The sequence below is a fragment of the Apodemus sylvaticus genome, chromosome X, assembly GCF_947179515.1.
Source record: "Apodemus sylvaticus chromosome X, mApoSyl1.1, whole genome shotgun sequence".
Lineage (NCBI taxonomy): Eukaryota > Metazoa > Chordata > Mammalia > Rodentia > Muridae > Apodemus > Apodemus sylvaticus.
In genome coordinates, this window is record NC_067495.1 from 4,587,487 (window position 1) to 4,610,925 (window position 23,439).

The window sequence follows — 23,439 nt, forward strand, 5'->3', positions numbered from 1 at the left end:
AAATATATATGCATATGCCCATACGTAGCTCTAGAGTCAACTTTATTTAGACATGGAACATTAGGTACCAAGTTCACAACCATCAAACAAAATAGTTCACAGTCCTTCAGTAAAGTTTAATTTTCTTCAGTGTAATATGAAACCATATTTAATAGCTATGACAAAAAGGTGTACTTTTTAAAAACCAATTCTCATCCTAACTATGGAGAAAGGCCAACTGTCCTTCAGATCTGTGAAGGCAATTATCAATCTCTTGAAATGACTTTTGTTTCTCTGTTTCAAAGTAAAAAGCAATGTTAACTTTGTGGTAGACAGCCTCACATATAGTGTTTCTCAGCTTCTATTACATGTCTAAGCACATCTGTACTGGAAATCATTTTAGTATTCAAACTATAGCTTAATAGGGTTGATATCATTAGGATAGATTAATTGGCTTTCTAAGAAGTCGAGGGGGTTAAACCGAAAACTCAGGAGATTTTCAATATTCGACAGTTCAATGTTAACAATATGAATACTTTTCGATCTTTTGCCAATTCAAGCATTTAAGTCATTTCAAAATGAGTCAGGACTAAGTTAATACACACAACTGGAGCAGCTTAGTGCTGAGAGTTCTCATTACAGTTTGATATGAATTGAGGCAACTCCTTGTGGACTAGAGAATATCTAAAACGTCACTGAATCTTTTAAGTTGGTTAAAACACTATTGAATTACAAGATAGAGCAGGGTAAGAAATCTAGACCTTTGCTCTTAGAATGGGCAAAACTTTAAAGACCTTAAGTCTGCATATCTGCATCTAGAGGCTTAAATTTACATTTAGGATAAAGCTAGCATAATAAACTTGGGTTATCCAGCGTATGCTGGCATTATTCTTAAATAAAAATATGATTACATTTTTTTTAAAAAAAAGAAGTGCTTTGTAGTTTAAACCTTTGTGAAATTTTTTTTTAAAATTAACAGTTTTTCAGATGGGAAAGAGAAAAGACAGGCACCATTCTGGACCCACAACTTTCCTAAGATAGAGAACCCAGTATGGATATATAAAATCATTCAATTTAATGTCTCTTATAAAACCTAATAATTAAAACAAGTCATGTTATCACATGGAGCCCTAATTTAATTTATGTATTTGACTGTATCAACAAATAACAATAGAGAAAATTTCATAAGTCCTTTGGCACTTGAGAGAAAATGGTATACTATTAACCAAGACAAGTATTTAACCATCCTGAAGACACAGGTAGGCTTAGAGATCTAATTCTATGATCAGACAGTTATGGACCACATTAAAATAATGCTACTTTCCTTAAATCAGCACAGAATGTTACTGACAAGGATCAATGCATGTCTAGATACAGTTTGGAAAAGAAAGTGCCTATTGTAGTGCGTGTCACATGGAACTAGTCAGTGAGGATACCTAGGGAACATTTCAGCCACTATTTTCCTCTGTATACCTTGGACGCTACACAAAAGTCACAGTAAGTCAAGTGTTTTATTTCTGAAACCATTAGCTATTTTGCATTAAAAGCAAAAGAAAAAATAGAAAGCAGAAATTATTTCTCATAAGCACTTCACTATTTGAATTAAGCATTCAACATTTTATTCTATCAACCAACACAAATTAGTCTAACAAACAGGAAGAAACTTGTTCTTCTGGAAATTATCTAGGGGATTCTTTGGACTGTTACCACTTTACAAAGACTGAAATTAAACTGATGAGGGTTAAATCAAGTGCACTTAAATGGCCCAAAACGCAGGCTATATTCATCCACACTTTCCTTTACATGCTGATCGTGATAAGGATAATCACGCAGGAGGCCTGAGGGTGAAAACTTCACGAGTAGGCCGGTTTAAACTTGTACAATACAAAGCAGAGAAGAGCCAAGGAAGTGGAAAAACCAGTGATCTTGAGCAGACCAGGCACGGAAGGCAGGTTCCTCTCTAAGAAGGTGTGGGTAATTTCAAGAGCTGGAACATCCTAAATAAATGAACATAGATCATTAATAGAAATTATTGCTATATCTAGAAGATGCAAAGCCTATCTGTAGTAGTATGTATTTGTATCCCAAGACAGTTGCATCTATAGTAAAAGCAGAGGCTGAATGAAAGGCTGTGCAATTTTTCTGTAGTTGATCTATAGAGATGGAGTAGCCAACCTTACCTTGGACTCAGGCTCTTGAACCCATATATCCTTCTTGTCAACTTTTCCTAGAGCATTCAAGACCTGAAAGAAAAGTGATTCCAGCATTATACTGTGACATTATATACTTTTGACAGATTCAAAATCATATAAAACACTGATGAACCCACAGGTGAGTGGCACACACACACACACACACACACACACACACACACACACACCAGTCAGTGTCAATAAATAGATGCATAAATAGATAAAGAAGTTTGTTATTCATATACAATGGAACATTTTTCAGCTTTAAATAAGAATGAAATCCTGTCAATGTGACAACATGGATGAGTTTAGACATACACAACCATAAATGAAATCTGCCATGCCTAGAAAGACAAATAATACATGCTATCCATTATATGCAGAAGGCAAATAAGTGATTCCTATAGGAGTAGAGAAAACAACATAGGGTACCAGAAGCTAAGAAAGGTACCAGGGAGTATGGCTATTGAAACTGGATAATAAGTACCAAAATATAATTCATTGGGAAGAATAAATTCTAACATTCTATAGCAATACAGCAATCACTAAAGACAATCACAATTTACTATGTAATTCGAAAGAGCTAGAAGAAAGGATTTGAATATTTCAAAGAAATGATATATGTCTGATATGAAGGAGATGCTAATTATCTTGATTTGATCATTGTATACTATACACAGGCATCATAATATTTGTGTACTCCACAAAGGTGCACAATTGTGTCAATGAAATAGCCCAAATATCTAGTTTCTTTCTGTATATCCATATAAAGATAAAATAAAGAACGAGAAAGATCAGATGACAAAAATGTTTCCACAGGGCGTGAGCTATAGCTCACTGGAATAACCCATACCTCACATGCATGATGCCTTCAGTTCAATGCCAATACTGCTGCCCATAATGAAATTACAACTGAAAAAGGAGTACACTTTAGTTTCCTTCCTTACCTCTCTAGCTGCTCGTTCTCCAGCTTCAACTGCTCCTTCCATGTAGCCACTCCATTGTGTTGCTGTCTCTGTGCCTGCAAAGTAAATTCTTCCTACTGGTTGGCGAATCACCCTTCAAGGAAAAAAAGAGGTCACATAGTTACATGGGAAGGTGCTGAGGGCAATCTATCTAATCACTCCCTACCTTCATTTACTCCACAAAAGAAAGGGAAACTAATCAAGGAGGAAATGCCAGTATGTCTCATCCTAAAGTAAAATGCAGTTGATTCCTGGTCCCAAGGATCTGAATCTGGGGGAAGCAGACTAAGTTTATTCATCAATAAAGAGGATGCTGACCCATTTTCTGCCAGCTAGTTAGCCTGTGAGAACATGAATTTAACTCCTTAGTAACATCTCACAGTTATATTCCCTATTTGTAGCCCATTTTATTCATTATATTGCCTTCTATTCAAGATAATACATATCTATAGATTCAGGCCATGAAGCATTTTTAGGACATCAAAAGAGAGTGTAATAGCAAGGGGGAAGATACAGACATTGTCACTTCTGGCAGAAGAGAGACCCCAGGGAGTCTATGAGTAAGTAGTCCTGAAATAATATAATCTGTAAGTTTATCTGAACATTTCTGAGGACTAGCTAAGAGTAAGCAAATAGGTTCTTTCTATAAGAAAATTCTGATATACAGGAACAAAGAAGGGATAGATTTAATGGGTAACTCTACCCTAACCTTCTTGGTATTATCTTTGCCACTTCTGTGGCTCCCCTAAACTGTATATCCCACTCAAAATCTTCATCTCAACCCACTGGCATTCCTTTTTCCAATTCAAGAATCTTGTGCCTCAGTTCCCACTGATTCTATTTATATCATCTAGACCTGTACTGAGACTCCAGAACTAGATCCGTTGATCAGTCTTGTTATTACTAACAATAGTTGTTTGATTCTGTTAAGGAGGTAAAAGGTAAACAACAAGCTCTTGAAAGTACAGGTAAACAAGTGCTGCTTCTTTCTTTATGGACAGATGTAACTGGATGCTAACACTCTAGATTTGGTCCTCTAGAAATTTGATGAACGTATAGTGTGACCAGATAATATATTATTTGCTGAAAATGTCACTTCTCCACCACCTCACGGTAGTAACTATATCCAGATGGAGAGAATTATGGAGGAATTGTGAATTCCTGGTAGAATGCTATCATTTTAGGCTTCGTCCTATGTTCTATCTCTTGATACTAAGCAAGTGGGATCCTATACCCTATGCCTGCAAGACAAAGAAATAATGTATGTGAAACAAGGTGTCTCTAAGTAGAAGTAGACTCCCAGGCCATGTAGAGCTTATCTTCTAGTACCTCAGCTGTAGACACTGAGAATTCTTACCTCTGAAGAGAAATATCTGATGTTCCTCTGTTGACAAGATATATGTATTGGACACATGCAGCCAGTGTCAAGACTAATTTAGGAAAGCTCAAAAGGCTTCCTGATAGACAATGTAGTTGTCCTTATCTCACAAGTGCTGCTGACAATTGAAATCTTACCTAGTACACTGATACCACTCTTTGCGTTTACATCCATTTTCCTGGGGACATCTACCAAGTTATAGGCTGGCTATTTTCCTGGGGATTACAATCAATAACACTGCCTATTTCCACAGTTCTTATGGAATGTAGATTGTCTGAATGTGTGCCAGCCCTGGATAAGTTAGTGCAGTGATTAGGTAGTACCTTCCATACTGGGTCATGATACCAGGAGGGAAGTAGGCCGTGTAGCAGCCCCCGGAGTACTGCTCCTCACACCAGTTCTTCTCTTCATAATGGACTGGCTGTAGTTCAATGGGAAGAAAATTACAAAAGAAAATAGGAATACAACTATTATCTGCTACGAGTGAAGGCTCGTATATTTTTATTAATAAGAATTTATATTTAAAGCATAAAGTGGGTATGGAACTCAGTGGTATGCATGTGCCAGGCCCTGAGTTTGAGCCCCAGTACAATGAAAATAAATAAGAAAGGAAGAAAGGAAGGGAAAAGAGGGAGGCGTAAGAGGGAAGTGAGAGAGAAGAAACCATTCTGGAGATGAAGCAGTGTGATAGACCCAGGGCCCCCAAGCTTGATCCTTGATATTGCATGAAAACAAAAGAGTACACTGTACACTAAAGACTCTGATTTTCTTTCAACCTCTTTCTTAAGGGAGTCAAGAAATATCCCAATACATACTCTCATTTGTACAAATTCTAAAGATTAGAGCTAAGTCTTTGGGAAACCCTACAACCATCAGTTTTCAGAAAGGTTTGCTTCAAGACTCTGGAGTAAGACAATGGACTGTTTTCCAATTTACACAGGTATTACAAAAGGGTAGAGTTGGGGGGGGAAAAGAAGAGAAGCACAAAGCACATTTTCAGAATTCCTTCCTTAAACTGGAAAAATACATAATAAAAATATTCCTTAAAGGAAACAATTAAGACGAAAGTGGCCGCTGGTGAACATGAGCATTTTCCAAGATGTCCTTACCACATTCTAAATGTTTATTATTTGCACAGTTGAAACAATAACCCACAGAAAATATCTTCAGCTATTGGTAGGCTCTTCAGAAACATTTGTTTTCACTGCTTTCAGAAGCAGGGTAAAAACTCGGGGAGTATCCAATGAGACATGAATTGAGTCTCCTTATGGGAAAATGAACTAGTATGCCTTTGACCTGGGCAAAGATTAAGTCTGGTGTCAAATATATATGGTGCCTTCAGCAATGCATGATGACATACCTGAGGTTTTGTTTTATAGCAATCACTTAATAATGTCAAAAGCACAGACTCTGTTCTGCAAACCAATCTCAGTGATCCATGGCATAATGATTGTGGCTCATCACAGTTAAATGCCTATTATCTAGTGAGCACTTAAAAGCCCCAAGTAATGCCATATCACAAGTTTCATGTACCGAACACTAGTTTTTAATGCCTTTGGATTGTGAGAGTAATCCTCTAAATAAGCACACCCCTTTCTGCTTAAGACTTCCACAAAACCAGAACTTGCTTTAACTTACCAATTTAAGACAACATAACAAAACCTATTAGAGACTGAGAGTTCTTACATGTAAAGCTTCTTCAGATCCCAGAACTTTGGCATACAGCTCACAGATTTTCTTCTTCCTATAGAGAAGAATAAAAACATGTTAAAAGGCCGGGCAGTGGTGGCACATGCCTTTAATCCCAGCACTTGGGAGGCAGAGGCAGGCGGATTTCTGAGTTTGAAGCCATCCTGGTCTACAGAGTGAGTTCCAGGATAGCCAGGGCTATACAGAGAAACCCTGTCTCAAAAAAACCAACCAAACAAACAAACAAAATGTTAAAGAAATCATAATTGATGGACATATAATAAAGGCATTCCATTCTAGAGTACTTGATAGTGACTTATTTAAAGAAAAAGGAAATTTAATGGCTGAATAGGATTGTGTATATATACCACATTTTTCTGTATCCATTTCAGCCATTAAAAACAATGAATTCATAAAATTCTTAGACAAATGGATGAAACTGGAGAATATCATTCTAAGTGAGGTAACCCAATCACAAAAGAATACTCATAGTATGCACTCACTGATAAGTGGATATTAGCCTAGAAGCTTGGAATAGCCATGACACAATTCACATATCAAATGATGTCCAGGAAGAAGGAAAGAGAGGCCCCTGGTCCTGGAAAGGCTCAGTGAAGCAGTGTAGGGGAATACCAGGACAGGGAAGTGGGAAGGGGTGGATTGGGGAACAGGGGGAAGGAAAAGGGCTTATGGGACTTTCAGGGAGGGGGCATCCAGGAAGGGGGAAATAATTTGAAATGTAAATAAGGAATATATCCAATAAATAAATAAATAAATAATAATAAAAAGAAAAAGGAAATTTAATGGCCTTCTATAATTATAAAACAATAGTCAATCTCTGGACTCACCTTATATGATTTAGTGGATTTCATTATGCTGATTAACATCATATACCTCAACATGGTAATTTGATGAGGAATCAACAGTATTTTCCTTTTAAAATAGACAAGTTCTCACTATTTATAGCCTGGAACTGCTATGCAGATGAGAGTGCTTTCAATCTTATGATTTCCTTGCCTCAGCCTCCTGAGTACTGGGATTATACATAAGTATATTTTCCCATGAGGTTAAACTCACAACTAATCCTGGTAAAAAAATTTAAATTACCCATCTTCTAAATTAATGGGCCTATCTCAATAATTGAATATATACTATTTACATTTACTCTTTTTGGTTTCTGTGAAGATTAAATATGTGAAATGGCTCTGAAATATTGTTAAGGGCTAATGAGCAATAAAAACAATTTTTATGAAAATGAGGTTCAAAATCATAAAACAAGCATTAAGACCAGATGAAACAAATGTTAAAAGTATACATGTGTGAGTATATATGTAGGTGCAACAATCAAGCGCAGTAGTAATAAAAAATAAAAATATACAAGTATATATTGCCAATTTCACCATAAAATATTTTGAAAACATAAGTCCATTTTCTCTAAATAGTGTAGAAGAAAATGTAAGCTTGTCACTCTTGCTATTGTCATGTATACACTATTGCTATAACTCTTAGAACTATCACATAAGTACAAAAAGTTAAGTCAAGAAGAGGTGAGATTATAAATGTTACCTATTGCTTTAAAGGCTTTAAAGGAGACAAATGTCACTCATGAATGATGTCATATAATATAAAGTAAATATGTTAATTCTAAGACAGAAAATGCTTGATTAAAAGCTCTAACATATAGGAGGTCTAACATAAGTAGAAGTCTCAAGACTACTGCTTACTTGCTTTCTCTGTCTAATCTAAATTCTCCATTGAAATGATGAAGCCAAAACTCAGTGAGCTTCAGATTCCTTCACTACCATTTAGTTAAGTAATGGGAAGGTAAACTTTTACTATTCTGAGCATTTTGTCTATAGTAGATACTCAATATGAATTGAGTCAAATTTTATGCTCAGTCCTGTATGGCATTTTCTTTTCTGTGCCACAAAAAGATGGCAGGTTATCTCATTACAAAAGATTCTAAGCAGTAATTCAGTCGTTTGTAGTCAATTAAGAATATTGCCAAGACAAGTAAGACTATTTCTGTAGTGGCTGGTTCTGGGTCATGAGTGACAGTTGTCTCATTTAAAGCCTTGCATAGCAATAGGTAACATTTATTATCCCACCTCTTCTTGACCCAAGCTAGAGTCACCAGAGAGGAAGGAAATGCCTCCATGAGAGCCAGCTATAAGGCATTTTCTCAATTAGTGATCAAGGGGGAAGGACACAGACCATAGTGGGTGGTGCCACTCTTGGGCTGGTGGTCCAGGGTTCTCTAAGAAAGCAAGCTGAGCAAGCAAAGAGGAGCAAGCCATGGGGAGCAAGCCAGTAAGCAGCACTCTTCCATGGCCTCTGTATCAGTTCCTGCCTCCAGGGTCCTACCCTACTTGAGTTCCAGTCCTGGCTTCCTTTGATGAACAGTGTTATGGAGTGTATGAACACCAAATAAACCCTTTTATCCCCAGTTGCTTTTTGGTCATGGTGTCTCATCATAGCAATAAATACTCTAAGATAAATGCCAATCAGTATTCTGAAATGCTTAATGTATTTAACTTATTTTCTGGACATATAATAAAATCTTTACCAAAGAGCTAAACTTAAAAATTAACCTTCATTATAGTTTCACTTTTCATCATAAATAATAAAAACATAATACGTGATTTACTACATTTCATATTACTAAATGAGTCAAACGTCAAAGACAAATTTTCATAAGTAAGCCAGAAAACTATCTTTCCATTTCTTTTCCCTTATTAAAATTAAAACTTTTAGAAGATATATAGAAGGCAGCAGGGCAGTGGTGGCGCACGCCTTTAATCCCAGCACTTGGGAGGCAGAGGCAGGCAGATTTCTGAGTTTGAGGCCAGCATTGTCTACAGAGTGAGTTCCAGGACAGCCAAGTCTACACAAAGAAACCCTGTCTCAAAAAACCAAAAACCAAACAAAAACAAAACAAAAAAAGGAAGGCAATGATGTTATACTAAGAAAATTAAAAACTTTTTTGTATGAGTGACTGCACCTCACACATGCAAAGCATGTGCTTTACCACTGAGACACATTCTCCACTCAGAGCAATGCATTTAGATTACTTTGGTTGAAAAATCAAAAGAATATATTTAAAATTATAGCCAAAAGGAGTACCATGCAAATCATCTTCTAGTTGTCTCTCTTTTATAGATACAACATATAAATCTGTCTATTCATCATAATCACCTGAGCATAAATCCTCAGTCTCTACTTCAGACCTATTGAAGCATATTGTATAAGCCAAGAAAATAGACTTTCCAATACCTTTTGGGAGAGTTAAACAGTCAGTTTTGAAAAGCACTGGTCTTTTCACTGATATTTTCAGTAAAGGTTTTTGTCTTACAAGAACTTTAGAGTTCAACCAGTGTGTGGAATCATAGTCAAATGTCCACCTCCAGTCTGCTATTTATTTTATTATTAATACAAAGAAAATGCAGAAAATCCAAAAGAAAATGTCAGGCTTAGTGTGGTATAATGAAAAAAGAAAAGAAGGATATGTTATTTGCTACTCTTGACTTTGTCACATGTCAGAAGCTATGATTTGAATGTACGTATCCCTCCAAAATTTCCATGTTAGGGTTAGGTTCAGTGATAAGGCACTTGTTATACAGTCCTGATGACCTGAATTCAATTCCTGAAACCCCTTTCAAGGTAGAAGAAAACTGATGACACAAAATTGTTCTCGGTTCTACATTCATGTGTTATGGTACATAGACATTGACTTGACCAAGAAGAATAGCACAAAATGTTTAAAAAAATTAAGTTTTTAAGAAAAAGAATATTTGTAAAATATTGTGCTTTTCTTGATGCAATTCTACTATTATTGGTGCAACAAATAGAAAGTATAGGTAACCATTATTGATTTTCAGGTATAAATTGTTTACCTTATGTCTTTATGTAGTTTAGCAAGTCGATCAGCTTTCCGGGCAAGTATGAAGCTGGAGAAGAAAGCCACATTTGAATGGTCAGTTTTAGTCATGCTAAATAAATATACATTACCACCTATTCAGCATTAATGAACTCTCACAGTCCACCCTTTTTCCTAGGGCAAATGTCATCCTATCTTTGGCTCTCTCTGTTTCCAAAGCTCTGTAGCCTGTGTGCTCCTAAGAACAGATAACAGACCTCTTGATCAATACTTTGCTTCTAAAAGTTAACACAACATATTTGATATTATAGAAAATTAAATGTTTTTCATATTAAGACTGTATTAGCCAGGCGGTGGTGGCACACGCCTGTAATCCCAGCACTCTGGGAGGCAGAGGCAGGTGGATTTCAGAGTTCAAGGCCAGCCTGTTCTACAGAGTGAGTTCCAGGACAGCCAGGGCTATACAGAGAAACCCTGTCTCAAAAAAACCAAATCCACCCCCCCCAAAAAAATGTATTAGATGACTATCCCAGCAATGACAATAAAAGCTGAACAACTATTAATAGATGCCTATCATAGATACCATGGTACTTCCCTCACTCTATACCAAATGCACTTTAGAACCAGTAATTGGTACCCTATATCACAGATAAAACCTTCTCCAGGCAATTATACTCAGCAGCAGATACATCCCTCTGTCAATACCCTGCCTCTCCTAAGAGGTAACTGACACTCAGTGATTAAGGTGCCCATTCCCTTGTCTCAGTTTGACTATGAAGGTCCATTCCAGCTTCCAGACTTCATGGGATGGTTGAGTACTGACATACAATTCTTCAACTGGTCCCTCCCACAAAGCCAGTAATCCTCAAATTTCACCCCAATAAACCTCTTGTACTTGTATCTCTATCTCTAACTTAGATTTCTTGGGAACTAGTTAGATACTGTCCTCCAATAACGTAACTCAGTAAAACTCAACTATAGTCTGTCAGCTCCCTTTAGTCAAACAGATTCTGTTTATTGTGTTAATAATACTAACTGCATTTAAACTTTAAAGAATTGATTTGTTAGATGAAACTCTTACTATTAATAGAAACAGAAATCTTACAAAAATTCAAAGGATGGGTAGGGATATAACTCAATAGTAAGACACTTGATTAGTATTATGCAGAAATCTCTAGATTTATTCTCCAGTGCCCACTCCTAATCCAAATGAACTAAAATGTGATAAATCTACTTCCTCATTAAAATGGTTAACAATTATATTTATTTTATTCTAGATAGATCAAATAGATAGAGGCTGAAAGGGGGTATTTCTTTTTCTACTCAGCCCTGAATTAAAGAGTTCCTCAATTATCACCAGAAACTTCTTTAGGACTGCTATTAGAGAATGTTTTGAGAAGCAAAGATGCAAAGTATGTTAACACAGGGTGGAGTTTCCCAGGCAGTTGCATATTATTCAAGGGACCAGCAGGAGGGGTGCTAGAGGATGGGGATGAATAATGGAAGAAGAGAATTTGCACAAAAACGAAGCATGCATGAAATTCCACAATAAAATCCATCATTTGTGTCTTAATATTTAAAATTGAATGAATTAAAAACTGAAATTTGAACTATTCAACCTTATGGGACAAAATCATAATTTTGCGTGAGTTTTCAATGATGACTCAAAATTCATTCTTTTGGTTAACTTTTAGGTTTATACAATGATCTGTAAGTTCATACTTCCATAATATTTTTAAAAAAATTAATCATTAGTCAGCTGATTTTGTGTGGCTTTGACCTCAAATTTCTGTCAAATCTCAAGTTAGGAATGCAATAATCACTGTAGACAAATATTGTTCAGTTTTATTTAGCTATTTACTGAGGGACTCAAACATGCTGGGATTGTGGTGGAAGTATTTAATAGTCCTAATGTATAGTTTCTTAAACAAGTGATTGTGATAAAAAGTGCTGGTTAACTATCACCTCTAGTTTTGAGGCTCTTAGAGTCATATGCAGAGAGAATTTCATTATCGAGAATAAAGCACAAAGTCTGATGAAGAACAAAGCACAAAGTCTGATGGAGAACAAAGCACAAAGTCTGATGGAGTGGTATATACCTGCACTCCTAGCATTTAAGTGATGCTTCCATAACCAACAGGATGAGTTAAAAGCTACATAGGGTGTTGAACTCCAGTCTAGCTACATGAGAACCTACCTCAAGAAAGAAAAAAAGGAAAGGAAAGGAAAAAGGAAAAAGGAAAAAGGAAAAAGGAAAAAAAAGGAAAAAGGAAAAAGGAAAAAGGAAAAAGGAAAAAGGAAAAAGGAAAAAGGAAAAAGGAAAGGAAAGGAAAGGAAAGGAAAGGAAAGGAAAGGAAAGGAAAGGAAAGGAAAGGAAAGGAAAGGAAAGGAAAGGGAGGGAGGCAGGGAAGAAGAGAAGGCATGGGGAAGGAAAGCTATCTAGTTGGACCTGGTAGTCCAGTCCTGTAATTGCAAATACTCAGGAATCTGAAGCACTAAAGTTTAAAGCCAATTTTGCTACTGAGCAATTTAGTGAGAGTCTATGTTAAAATTATTCATAGGAAAACAGTAGATATTTGTCCTAGCATATACCAGGCCCTAGATTCAATACCAGTGTTGTATATACAAAAAAATGTGAGAGTGGAGGCTACTGCCCTAATATAACAAGAGTAGCTGTTCAACAACAGTGATAAAACAAAAATTAATTCTTCTCAACATCTTAATCCTCAAATAGTTGTACCAATAATAACAAACGAGATTTACAAAAGAAAAATGAGCAAGTTTATTGTCCTTTACAATGTTTGGCCTTTGGGAGACACACTGGTAGAAAGAAACCCAGATGTGTTATGTCTGGCTTATTTGCTTATCAAACAATGAACAACATTATAGAAACAAAGAAAAGCAGTTTTAGCCTTATGAAGATGAGAAACCATGAGAAGGCAAGTGTACAAGAAGCTACTTTTGGAGGTCAGCTTGAAGCTTCCTCTGGCTCTGGCTCTAAGCTAATAAAGTGCTTTTTCCAATAAAAGAGACCCACTTCTTAACATAAGTGAGATAAAGGGGAGGACAAAAAGACCTTTTGCCTTTTTAAATCTCTGCCCTGCTTTTAGGTAAACAGAAGGCAGGCACAGAGCTCTCCTGCATCACATTTGGAAGAGATATAGAGTCTGGTCTCCCATAAATATAAAATACCAGTTAAACTGGAGGAATAAGTTCTGGTGATCTACTGCACAGTAGGGTCAATATTAATAGTCAATATTAATCTACTATATGTTTTAAAGTAGCTAAAGATTTTCAATGTTCTTTTCACAAAGAAATTAACATATGAGGTAAAAGATATTCTAATAAACTTGGTTTTATCATTCCACAAAGCAGATATGTACTAAACATTTTCTACCAGATATATATTTTTAGCAATAAAATAAAATAATATATTTCTTTCTATAAAGTTCCAAATAATTCCAATAATATCTGGAAGGGTAACACATGTCTCTGTTCTAAAGCCAAAGCAACTCCAATGGTGCACAAGGCAAGAATATCGATGTGCATCCATCCCTGTATAACTCAACTGACTGTCCTGACATTCTGAAACTTGTATTCTCATCTGTTTTTGTTGGCCCACAGCAATTTATGCATTTGGCTAAAGTATCTAAAACTTGTCTTACTCAGCGAGACTAAAAATGAAGAGGATATTCTGCTGCTATGGCCATTATATTTTAAGCTTCTACCTGCCTCAGGAATTTAGTGCTATTGCTTATATTATAGCCAGAGAAGTGGTTATAAAACATTTTATCAGCAACTCAGGCAGAGACAGCTTCCAAAGTTCCTTAGAACAAGGGTCTGCCCCTTTTCTCTGTAACTTTCTAAAAATGGCATAATGTGTTTTATTGAGCTCTCCTATCTCTTCAGGAAGGAAGCCTGCATTTTCCAGAAAGCAAAAGGAGAAACCATTGGTCCCTAAAAGTCACTTGACTGCTATTAACATGTGTTTTTTTGTAATGGTGCAATACAATAAAAGGCTTTGTGTGTGTGTAGGATTTTTTATAAGGATAAGAGTAAACAACTAGGAAGGTGTGTCCCTCCTTAGCATTTCCTTGTGAGGGCCCATTTCCTTCCCTGGAATAGTAGTTCCCTGTAGGCTGTTGGTAGTATCTATGTACTTATAAACATAAAAGAAGTGTTGCTGGTAAACAATAACCTACCAGTAACCAATAGGCTACTTATGTTCTGTCTCATCTTATACAGACACTATTACTTGGTATGCAACAAGTATTTGGAAAGCAGAGCAAGTCCATAGACACTGTATTTAGAAGGTTTTACAGAGTGAAGTGCTTCTCTTTCCAGAGTGACTGTGGACATTCTGACTCTAGGCAATACTATCATACTGGCCATCCATCTGTCTGCCTGTCTGTCTGTTTGTCTAGCTGCTTGATCCACTATATCCTCAACATCCAAGTTTTATAGAAGAAAGAAATACATAGGCGGGCACAATTTAAAAATAGTGTCAAGTTTAAGAGTTTTCCAGCATTCTTGTGTCACACACAAAAACATTACTATGAATATTTTCATACATGGAAACATGATATGATATAGTTTATAGTTATCATTGTTTGTGCCTAATTATAAAGCAATGTCCCTTGCTAGCACCTAAACCAACACAAATTGTAAACTGCAGCTCCAACTTACCCCATGATGGCAGGCATTGATCCATCTGGTTTAGTGTCATCCAGAGTGATTGAAATTGGAGCCTCCTCATCTTCAATGATCATGCAGCCACAATAGTCTTAAGCAGGAGAAAATTATTAAGAGATTGACATCAACATTAGAGATACACACATATATAAGATACATATAAACTATTTTACTATTCCTTATGTGGAAAATGGCCCGTCTATCAATTTTTTATAAAGGGCTATGACTTATGCATAGCAAAATGGTAAGATGAGGAAAACTGTCAAATGGTCCTGCATGCAGGAGAACGAGATGGGACATGCTGAAAGGATTCACTTCCATTAACCCTGGAAATTGTAAAAAGGACTCTATTGAATATGAGCAGGAAGCATATCTGGAAAGTTCCTATATTCTAAACCCTGTTTCATTTAATAGTCACAACACCTGAGAAGCATTTATCATAAATCCTTATCATCATTTTATGCTAAGAGACCAATGCCAATAAGCTGGTGAAGTTCAGAAACAGCTTACTTCAGAGCCCTGGTCTCTGGGCCCCTTGGTTTCATTGTGCTTATGAAGAATAAGTAGCAAGATGAATGACAGTGGCCCTATAGTTGATATTCCCACCGCTTGCTTGCATCTTTTCCTCCCACTGTCAATCGCTCTTGAGTCCATTTTATGAAATTTAGAAACAAATTAATAATTTCCCTTCAAATTTGAACAGATTTATCTTTTTGTATTAAGCATTTTCTATTTGATATCCTTAAAATGTGGTTTTGTACTTAATATTTAAACACAAATAAGAACAACCTACCCTTTTTCTTCCAGAAGGCTTCCTTGTAGTACACCATGCACTTGATGACAGCCCCCATTGGAAGTCGCTGAATTAACTGGTTTCTCTCAGGTGGAAGCTCTGGTTTAAAGTGGATCTTGGCAGTCAAAACTGGTGGGATGGCACTAATTACGTATTTGCACTGAAATACAATATGCAAAATATTACCTTTAAGAATAAAAAGACAGAAATCAAGCCACTGTGAAGCAACAAAATAGAACAAGGTAGGTGGGCTGGTTAGTTCTGTCAACTTGATAAAGCTAGAATTAGCTTGGAAAGGAGTGGGGGTTGCAACTGAGGGATTGCCTCTGTCAGACTGGCCTATGGGCATGTCTGTGTAGCATTTTCATAATTAATGATTGATATGGGACCATCCAGCCCTTTGTAGATGGTGTCATCTTTGTGCAGGTGGTCCTGAGTAATAAAAGAAAGCAAACTGGGAGCAAGCCAATTAGCAGAACTCCTGTATGATTCCTGGCTCTGCTCCTGTTTGAATTCTTTCAATGACTTCCCTCAGTGATAGACTGTGATCAGAACCTGTAAGCCAAATAAACCTTTACTTCCCAAAGTCACTTTGGTCATGGTGTTTATCATAGCAACAGAGAAACAAACTAGGACAGTAAGTAAACCAAATCTGTCAATCTGGAAGACTTGAAGTAGATATATGCTACATTTAATTCAACTACAGATTAGATTACAAATTACAAATGGCATAAAACCTATTTACCATAAACTTCTTTGCCTTTAATAGATTACCTCATAGTGATCATGATTCAGTGTTTCTATAATGATGTTGTCATCTGTTTGGTCAATATAAGTAACAGGAGAGTTCAGCTTCACTTTATCCCCAAGGAGGACCATTATCCGTTCACTGACTTGGCCAGATCCACCTAAAAATTTCCGTTCCTATTGGAGAACGTAGGCATAAAAAAAAGTTATAAAAGGAGAATGGTGGAACATCTGCCACCAATTAATAATCTTCCAAGAATGCCAGACCTCTATTCTCAGAATATCCAATTGAGGGAAGAATTATTAGGATAGAACCAAGGTATCTCAATTATTCTCAGCAAAGGTTCTAGCAAAGAAACACCATTACTAGCATAGAAAATCAGAGAACAGAAGAAAACCTTCTCTATGCCAATGGTGCCCTGACCGCATGCAAATAGCAAATCTGGGAATTTCAAATGTCCATGAGTATGGTGTACATAAGGAGCTCTGGGAAGGTGAAGTAACTATGTTGATCCTAGGGGCTGTGGTTTCTAACTCCCTATAGAGTTACTTGTCTCAGCAGGTAAGAACATAGAAAATATTATATTATAGATAATATGAGTCTAAGAGAACAGGTTCAGGGTGCTATTAGGGTTAGCAACACACTATCAGAAATAGCCAAATCAGGTCCTATGAATCTGAATTTCAGCTTTTGAATAGCTTCATCTCAAAACTAACTGTAAGTTTCATTGTCATTCCTTAAAACACTGTCAAGTATTTCTCTTGAGCATCACTATGGATCAGAAGTTTTCAGTCCTCTGTAATCTGCTATTTCTTAGCATAGATATTGTTTAAGAATAATCCAAGAGAATAAGTACTTTAATACAGCATATTTGGTTACAACCTAGGAAATATTTTTAGCCTGTTGCAGATGATTCTTTGAGTGATTAGAAATGCTTATCAGTAAAGGAGGTACAGGCCACAGCTGACAATTGTGATACCCCATTTATGAGTAGACACCAATTTTAAAATTGGTGTTTACTGAAACCACCAAAGTTCTTTATGAAAATGATCACAGAGTGGTTCAGACACAAATTTATGATGTGTCCTTTCTGAAGAAATTGGAATCATTTAATACAGAATCTTACTATGTTTCCAAATAGGTGCCTTGAAATCTAGTATAGTTAAAAAAAACATGAACTAATTCTATTTGTTCACTATCTACTCTTCTGTGTATTTAAAATTAAATTATAAAAGGGTAAATGTTAATGTCTTTTGAAAGATATTGTGATAACAGCTTGAGTGCAAAATCTGAACTCTACTTTCTAAAAGGTCATATAGGACTTATCTAGAAGTATTTTGTCCCCTTCCAAATGAAGGATAAAACAACCCATTATAATAGGATACTTCAGAAGGTAAAATATGAGTTTAAAGAAGTACACTGTGTCTCTGTTTATAAATATACATTTTTAAAATGCAAAAGTCCTATATTTTCAAAAACTAGGGGTTCAATGAGCAATAACTCTATACATCACAAGAACAATTTTGGGACTTCTGATGATCTTCAAAGAAGAACAATAATTTACTTTGAAGACAAAGTCTAAATTCATAAAGTGTACTCAAAATTCTGGGACTCAAGTAACAGCATAAACTAGAGTTAAACTGCAATTAATTAATTAATTTCATCTCACTCAGGCATAATATACCTAGATAAGACACATTTTCTTTGGATAAGGGAGATAAATCTGTGCAATGAATGTCAAAATTTAAGGAATTGGGGATTTAATATTCCGGCTTTGCTGTTAATTTCTTAAATATTTAGTCAATGAATTAAATATCTTTACTCATTGGTAAGAGAAGTGTATAGAAACAAAAAATTGTAACAGCTAAATTATAAAATCCAAACTACACAACTTACTTTTAAAAGATTACTCATGTGAATTAGAAGAGTAATTTCCATTCTACATCAATTAATATTAAAGAGTACCTGTGAGAAACAGGTGGTAAAGAACTGAGGTAATTTAAGTATACTAATTTTATAAGCACTATAATTTTCTTGGAAATTAACTCATTTTTAGTAGTTTAGCTGCTTCCATATAAATAGCTTCAATTTCCTACATTTTAAAAGAAGGAACTTAATTCTTAAGATATAATTAATTCAAAATACAATATTCTTTAGCAATGAACTTTACAGGAATAAAGAAAAACTGAGAAAATTTCTAGACATATTTTTAGATCATTTTATTCTAAGTGATTAGAAACAATGAAGGATTGTTCTAGGCAAATTAGTTTCAGAACAGATAATGTATACCTGGCCGCCATTGGTGACTGAGAATATGCGAGAGGTGCCCCCACACTGCCTCACGTACCACAAGAACCACAGGGCGGATACCTCATGAGGCTCAGAAGTCACATTGATGTTCACAAAAAGGTAAGCAAATTCCCGAGCAGTTCTGTTCGCAGAATAAGAGTGGAAATCACATGTCAATGCATATAGGAAGAAGCAGAAAACCTCGTCCTGAAAGTTATCCTCTGACCTCCACACATGACACATACATACTGTGAAATGTATAAACCAGCCCAATACACATCAATAACAACCTAATTAAAAATACATACAGAAGTCAGAGGAATGCACCTTTACAAAGTGTAATATAGTACAAGTAGAAAGTGTTTCTACTATTTTGGAAAAAAAAAAACCCAAAACAACCAAAACCTCATGGTCTCAGCATCCATAGGAAAGCATTTGTTAACTTTTGAGGAAAAAAAGAAAAAGTTTTATACTGCTATTAAGAAATATGGTTTAGCTCCAAATATGTTCTATCTAAAAATTCAATATCCTTGACCATCAGGCATATTTCTCACTTATTTAAAGACTTTTCTCACATTCCCATTTCTTCTGACTCCACTCTGGTCCACGCTACTGCACAATCTCTTAGACAGAGAAAGTGGTGATCTCCCTGTATTATCACCATACATCACCTCTAATATCCTCTGCCATGCTAAACACAATGAGTACTTTAACAACACTTCAGTGGTAAGCTGAGCATGGTAATAGGGCCTGGAATTTCAGCATGCAGTAGGCAAAAGAAAGAGGATAGCAAGTTAGAGGCCATGCTGGTCTACACAATGAAACATTGTTTCATGGAATCAAGACCAAGCAAAAAAAAAAAAAAAAAAAAAAAAAAAAAAAAAAAAAAAAAAAAAAACTAAACTAGAAACAAAAAAGGTTAAAAACAACAACATAAAACAAAATTTATATATGAACCCCAGGCTGCTTAACCCATGACTTCAACTACCCCACACACTACTTGCTCTATGCTCTTGCCAAACTGACCCCTCACTTTTCAAGTGTGCCAATTTTCTTAAGCCATTTCCAAAAGTTACTCCGTATGTTCTCTGCCTAGAAGATACTATTCCCTTATATTATTCACAGGTCTAAACCTCTCCCCTTCCATTTTGGCTATTTATAGAAGCATAATTCCTAAACATTATCTTCTCCATCCTCTTCTAAGTATTTCATAACATCCCAACTACATCTACATTTTACTCTCTCCTTTTCTAACAATATGCCATTCCTGAAAGATGCTGTTCCAGAACAACACATCTGTATATCCTCTTTCCTCATGCTTTTTTGGTCATTCTTATAAGGTATCATGTTTCTTGAGTCATTTATAAGAAATGCCATGTCCCTACTTTATCTGTTTGTCTACCTACCCTTGGCCCTTTGAATTATCCTGGAAGTTAGCATCTAATGCTATCTTTTCCTGACTCTCAAATGCTACTATAGCTTATTACTGGAGGATATTACTATTACTACGTTATCTAACAACAGGCTTACCCCAACCTTGGCCTATACCTAGAAGATACCATTTCACCCCTTTGGCCACCTCTTAGAACATGTTCTCCCACCACTCTTACTCCCTTCCTTCCCCTTCAGCGCCACTGAACATTCTGTTTGTTGTTGTTTTGGCATGTAAGTGCGTGGTATGCATGCATACGTATGTTTTGACATGTGTGTGAACTCATCTCCATGTAAGGGAAATCACAAACACAAGTGTTTTCATGGATTTCTCTCTACCTCATTTATTTGAGGTAGTATCCCTCAATTGAATCTGAAATTTGCAAATGTGGATACTTTAGCTACCCAGCTTAACATATGCTGTATCAGGGAATGATTTTTCTATTTTTAGACCAACTAAGATTCCCTTTGTTAGGTACTCTGCTAGCACTATGTAATTATGGTTTCAGTGTTCATCTTGCCTGCTAGAGGAATATAGACTACATGAGGGAAGAAGCTAAATACTAACAAATTCACCACTATTCCTTAGGCAGTGTCTAACAGTGTCTTCATATAGTTTGCCTAGAATAAATATATGCTAACAAGTTATAAATATTATATGTGCTGATTCAAATACAGGAAAAATAAATATAAGCATGTCCCATACAGTATTTTGATCTATGACCGATACATATATGATAGCAGTTCCATAAGACTATAGAGCCTACAAGTCATCTTAGTTCATATACACTCTGGAATATTTATCCATGAAATTAACTAATACTATAATTCTTAGAAAGTATCCATATCATTTATCATGACTGTAGTAGTAAGCTGTAAGTTACCATGCTAATAGTAAATCCTAATTAAAATCATTATATGGTTTATATTTTCATTCATTCAGATTAGTTTCATATCTACATCTATATGGAAATTATTTTTAAATGTTTTACTTCATTTATATGGGGAGGGGGCATGCACACATACCACATTTGTTGGGAGTCCTTATAGACCAAACAGAGGGTCAGATCCCCTGGTGCTGTAGTTATAGGCATTTGTAAGCTCTCCAACTTGGAAACTTGGATCTGAACTTTTGGCTTCTTGATAAGTACTATTAACCTCTGAGTTATCTCTCTAGCCTTTGGGATTGATTTTTAAAAAATGTTTACAAACTGCTTTTGTAGGTAACCTCAATGTAAAATAAAAATATAGTTACTATTTTTTATTGAAGATCTGACCCTTTTGTCCAAAGGTGGCCTACTCTATGCACATACTTTCTGACATTTTCATTCATTTTTTGCTCAAATCTGCTATAACTAATAAGATTATTGTATTTCTTAACTTTCCTTATAAGTCACTAAAACCAGCACTACTACTCAAGACAGGCAACAAAAGACTAGAGGGGAAGATTTTTAAAATAAGATTATAAGCAGTCAGATATACTTTGTCCAACAGATTTTATCAATGAGTTCTTTCATGGTCATCTTGTCCCATTCCTCAGCATGTCTTGCTTGCCACGGTGCCTCAACAGGGATCTGCAATGAAACACTGATGAGTAAAGAGAACAGTAACCATTGTTCTACCTTTTTTAGAGAGAAGCCTTTATGTGAACCTTTAAAAACTTGTTTCTTGGTCTCTGTAATTGGTTTGGAAATCCATAGAGAGGTGAGATAAATCTAGAGTTCATGCCTTAATGCTATCTATTGTCAGCAACAGTAGTAACAGTGATCATAATTACAACATACATAAATTTATTTGTAATTGGGATGGTGAGTATCATTATCAATATCAATATTACAATTGGAAAATCACAGTCATTTTAAGCCCTCAACTGAAATTTGAGAGAATAATGCTATAGAGCCTGAGAATAAATAAACTCAAGCAGAAAGTCTTTCCTTCCTTTACTATTTAAAGTGGCATTGTAGATTCATAAGTGTAAGTAGATATTTGGCAGAAATGTGTCATATATATGATTCATTCACATATATATCTCAGAGGTATAGAGAAGGCACACATGCAGTAGTATAAGCAAGAGTGGTTTTGAATTCTGGTTGCCTTCCTACATGGTTTTGAGTAAATTTATATAAACATTTGGTATTCATTGTCTCCATCTGTCAAGTGGAAATTGTAGCTGTTGCAGAGTTGCTGTGTATATTGGAAAGAGCATGCATTAGTGCAAATCAGCAATGTCCCCTGTACCTTGAAAGGATATTAATCAGTTTCATTCTTCAGCAATATGCTATGTACAAACCAAACCCACTTTTTACCTCTTTTCCCATTTTATCCATTGTCCTCCACAGATTGTTGTAATCCAAATATGCCAAGGGGTTCCACACAGGTGGAAATGCACCACGGAATGGGTAAGTTTTCCCCTGGAACAAAGTAAAGGGAATCTATTTGAAATGGATAATACTTAAGTTATATGGCATTCTAAAACTACAAGAACCAGGTTATGATGCAGGTATGAAATTCCATAAACTCGGGAAATTGAGGCAGGACAGTTCAAAGTACAAAGCCAGCCTGAGCAACTTAGTGAGATTCTGTCTTAAAGGTAAGAAGGAAACCTACAGAATCAACTAACCTGGAACCATAGGGGCCCACAGAGACTGAATTGTCAACCAGAAAGAATACAAGGAGCATACCTAGGCCCCTCTGTACATCTGTAACAGTTGTGCACCTTGGTCTTCAGGTAAGACTCCTAACAGCAGGAGCAGGAGCAGGAGCAGGAGCAGGAGCAGGAGCAGGAGCAGGAGCAGGAGCAGGAGCAGGAGCAGGAGCAGGAGCAGGAGCAGGAGCAGGAGCAGGAGCAGAAACAGGAGCAGGAGCAGGAGCAGGAGCAGGAGCAGGAGCAGGAGCAGGAGTCTCTGACTCTGCTGCCTGCCTTTGGATTCCTTTCCCCTAACTGGGCTGCCTTGTCTAACCACAATAAGAAAAGTTGCACCTAGTCCTATTGAACCTTGATATGCCAGGGCAACTGCTATCCATGGGAGGCCTCCCCTTTTCTTTTCTGAGGACTAAAGGGAGGATTGGAGGGTGTGGGGAAGGGAAGAGGAGAGTGAGGGACTTAGAGGAGAGGAGGGAGGAGAAACCAGTCTGGGATGTAAAGTAATTAATGAATTAATTAAAAATAAGAAGGGAGAAGGGGGCTGAGGTGTTATTCAATGGTAGAGTGTTTATTTAGCATATACCAGGCCTGTGTTCCACCTCTAGGACTACAAAAAATAAGTAAAACAATCTAAACCAATTAATATACACCATTTTCTTTGTATGTATATGTGTGTAAGAGTGAGAGAGACGAGAGAGACAGAGACACAGACACAGAGACAGTAGGGAGAGGGAGAGTGGGAGGGAAGGATAGAGGGAGGGA

General features: G+C 36.3%; 1 protein-coding gene across 1 annotated transcript; it reads right to left on the reverse strand.

Annotated features, from left to right (window-relative positions):
* Positions 1–1,471: 1,471 nt before the first annotated feature.
* Positions 1,472–22,443, reverse strand: Maoa (monoamine oxidase A). Its single transcript, XM_052171372.1, has 12 exons — positions 22,340–22,443; positions 21,516–21,607; positions 18,603–18,744; positions 16,340–16,489; positions 15,566–15,725; positions 14,767–14,863; positions 10,097–10,150; positions 6,201–6,258; positions 4,838–4,935; positions 3,119–3,230; positions 2,160–2,222; positions 1,472–1,976 (listed from the first exon to the last, which is right to left on the reverse strand). The coding sequence occupies exons 1-12, from the start codon at positions 22,358–22,360 to the stop codon at positions 1,833–1,835; spliced, it is 1,191 nt and encodes a 396-aa protein (XP_052027332.1). The 5' UTR covers positions 22,361–22,443; the 3' UTR covers positions 1,472–1,832.
* Between the last annotated feature and the right edge of the window lie 996 nt (positions 22,444–23,439).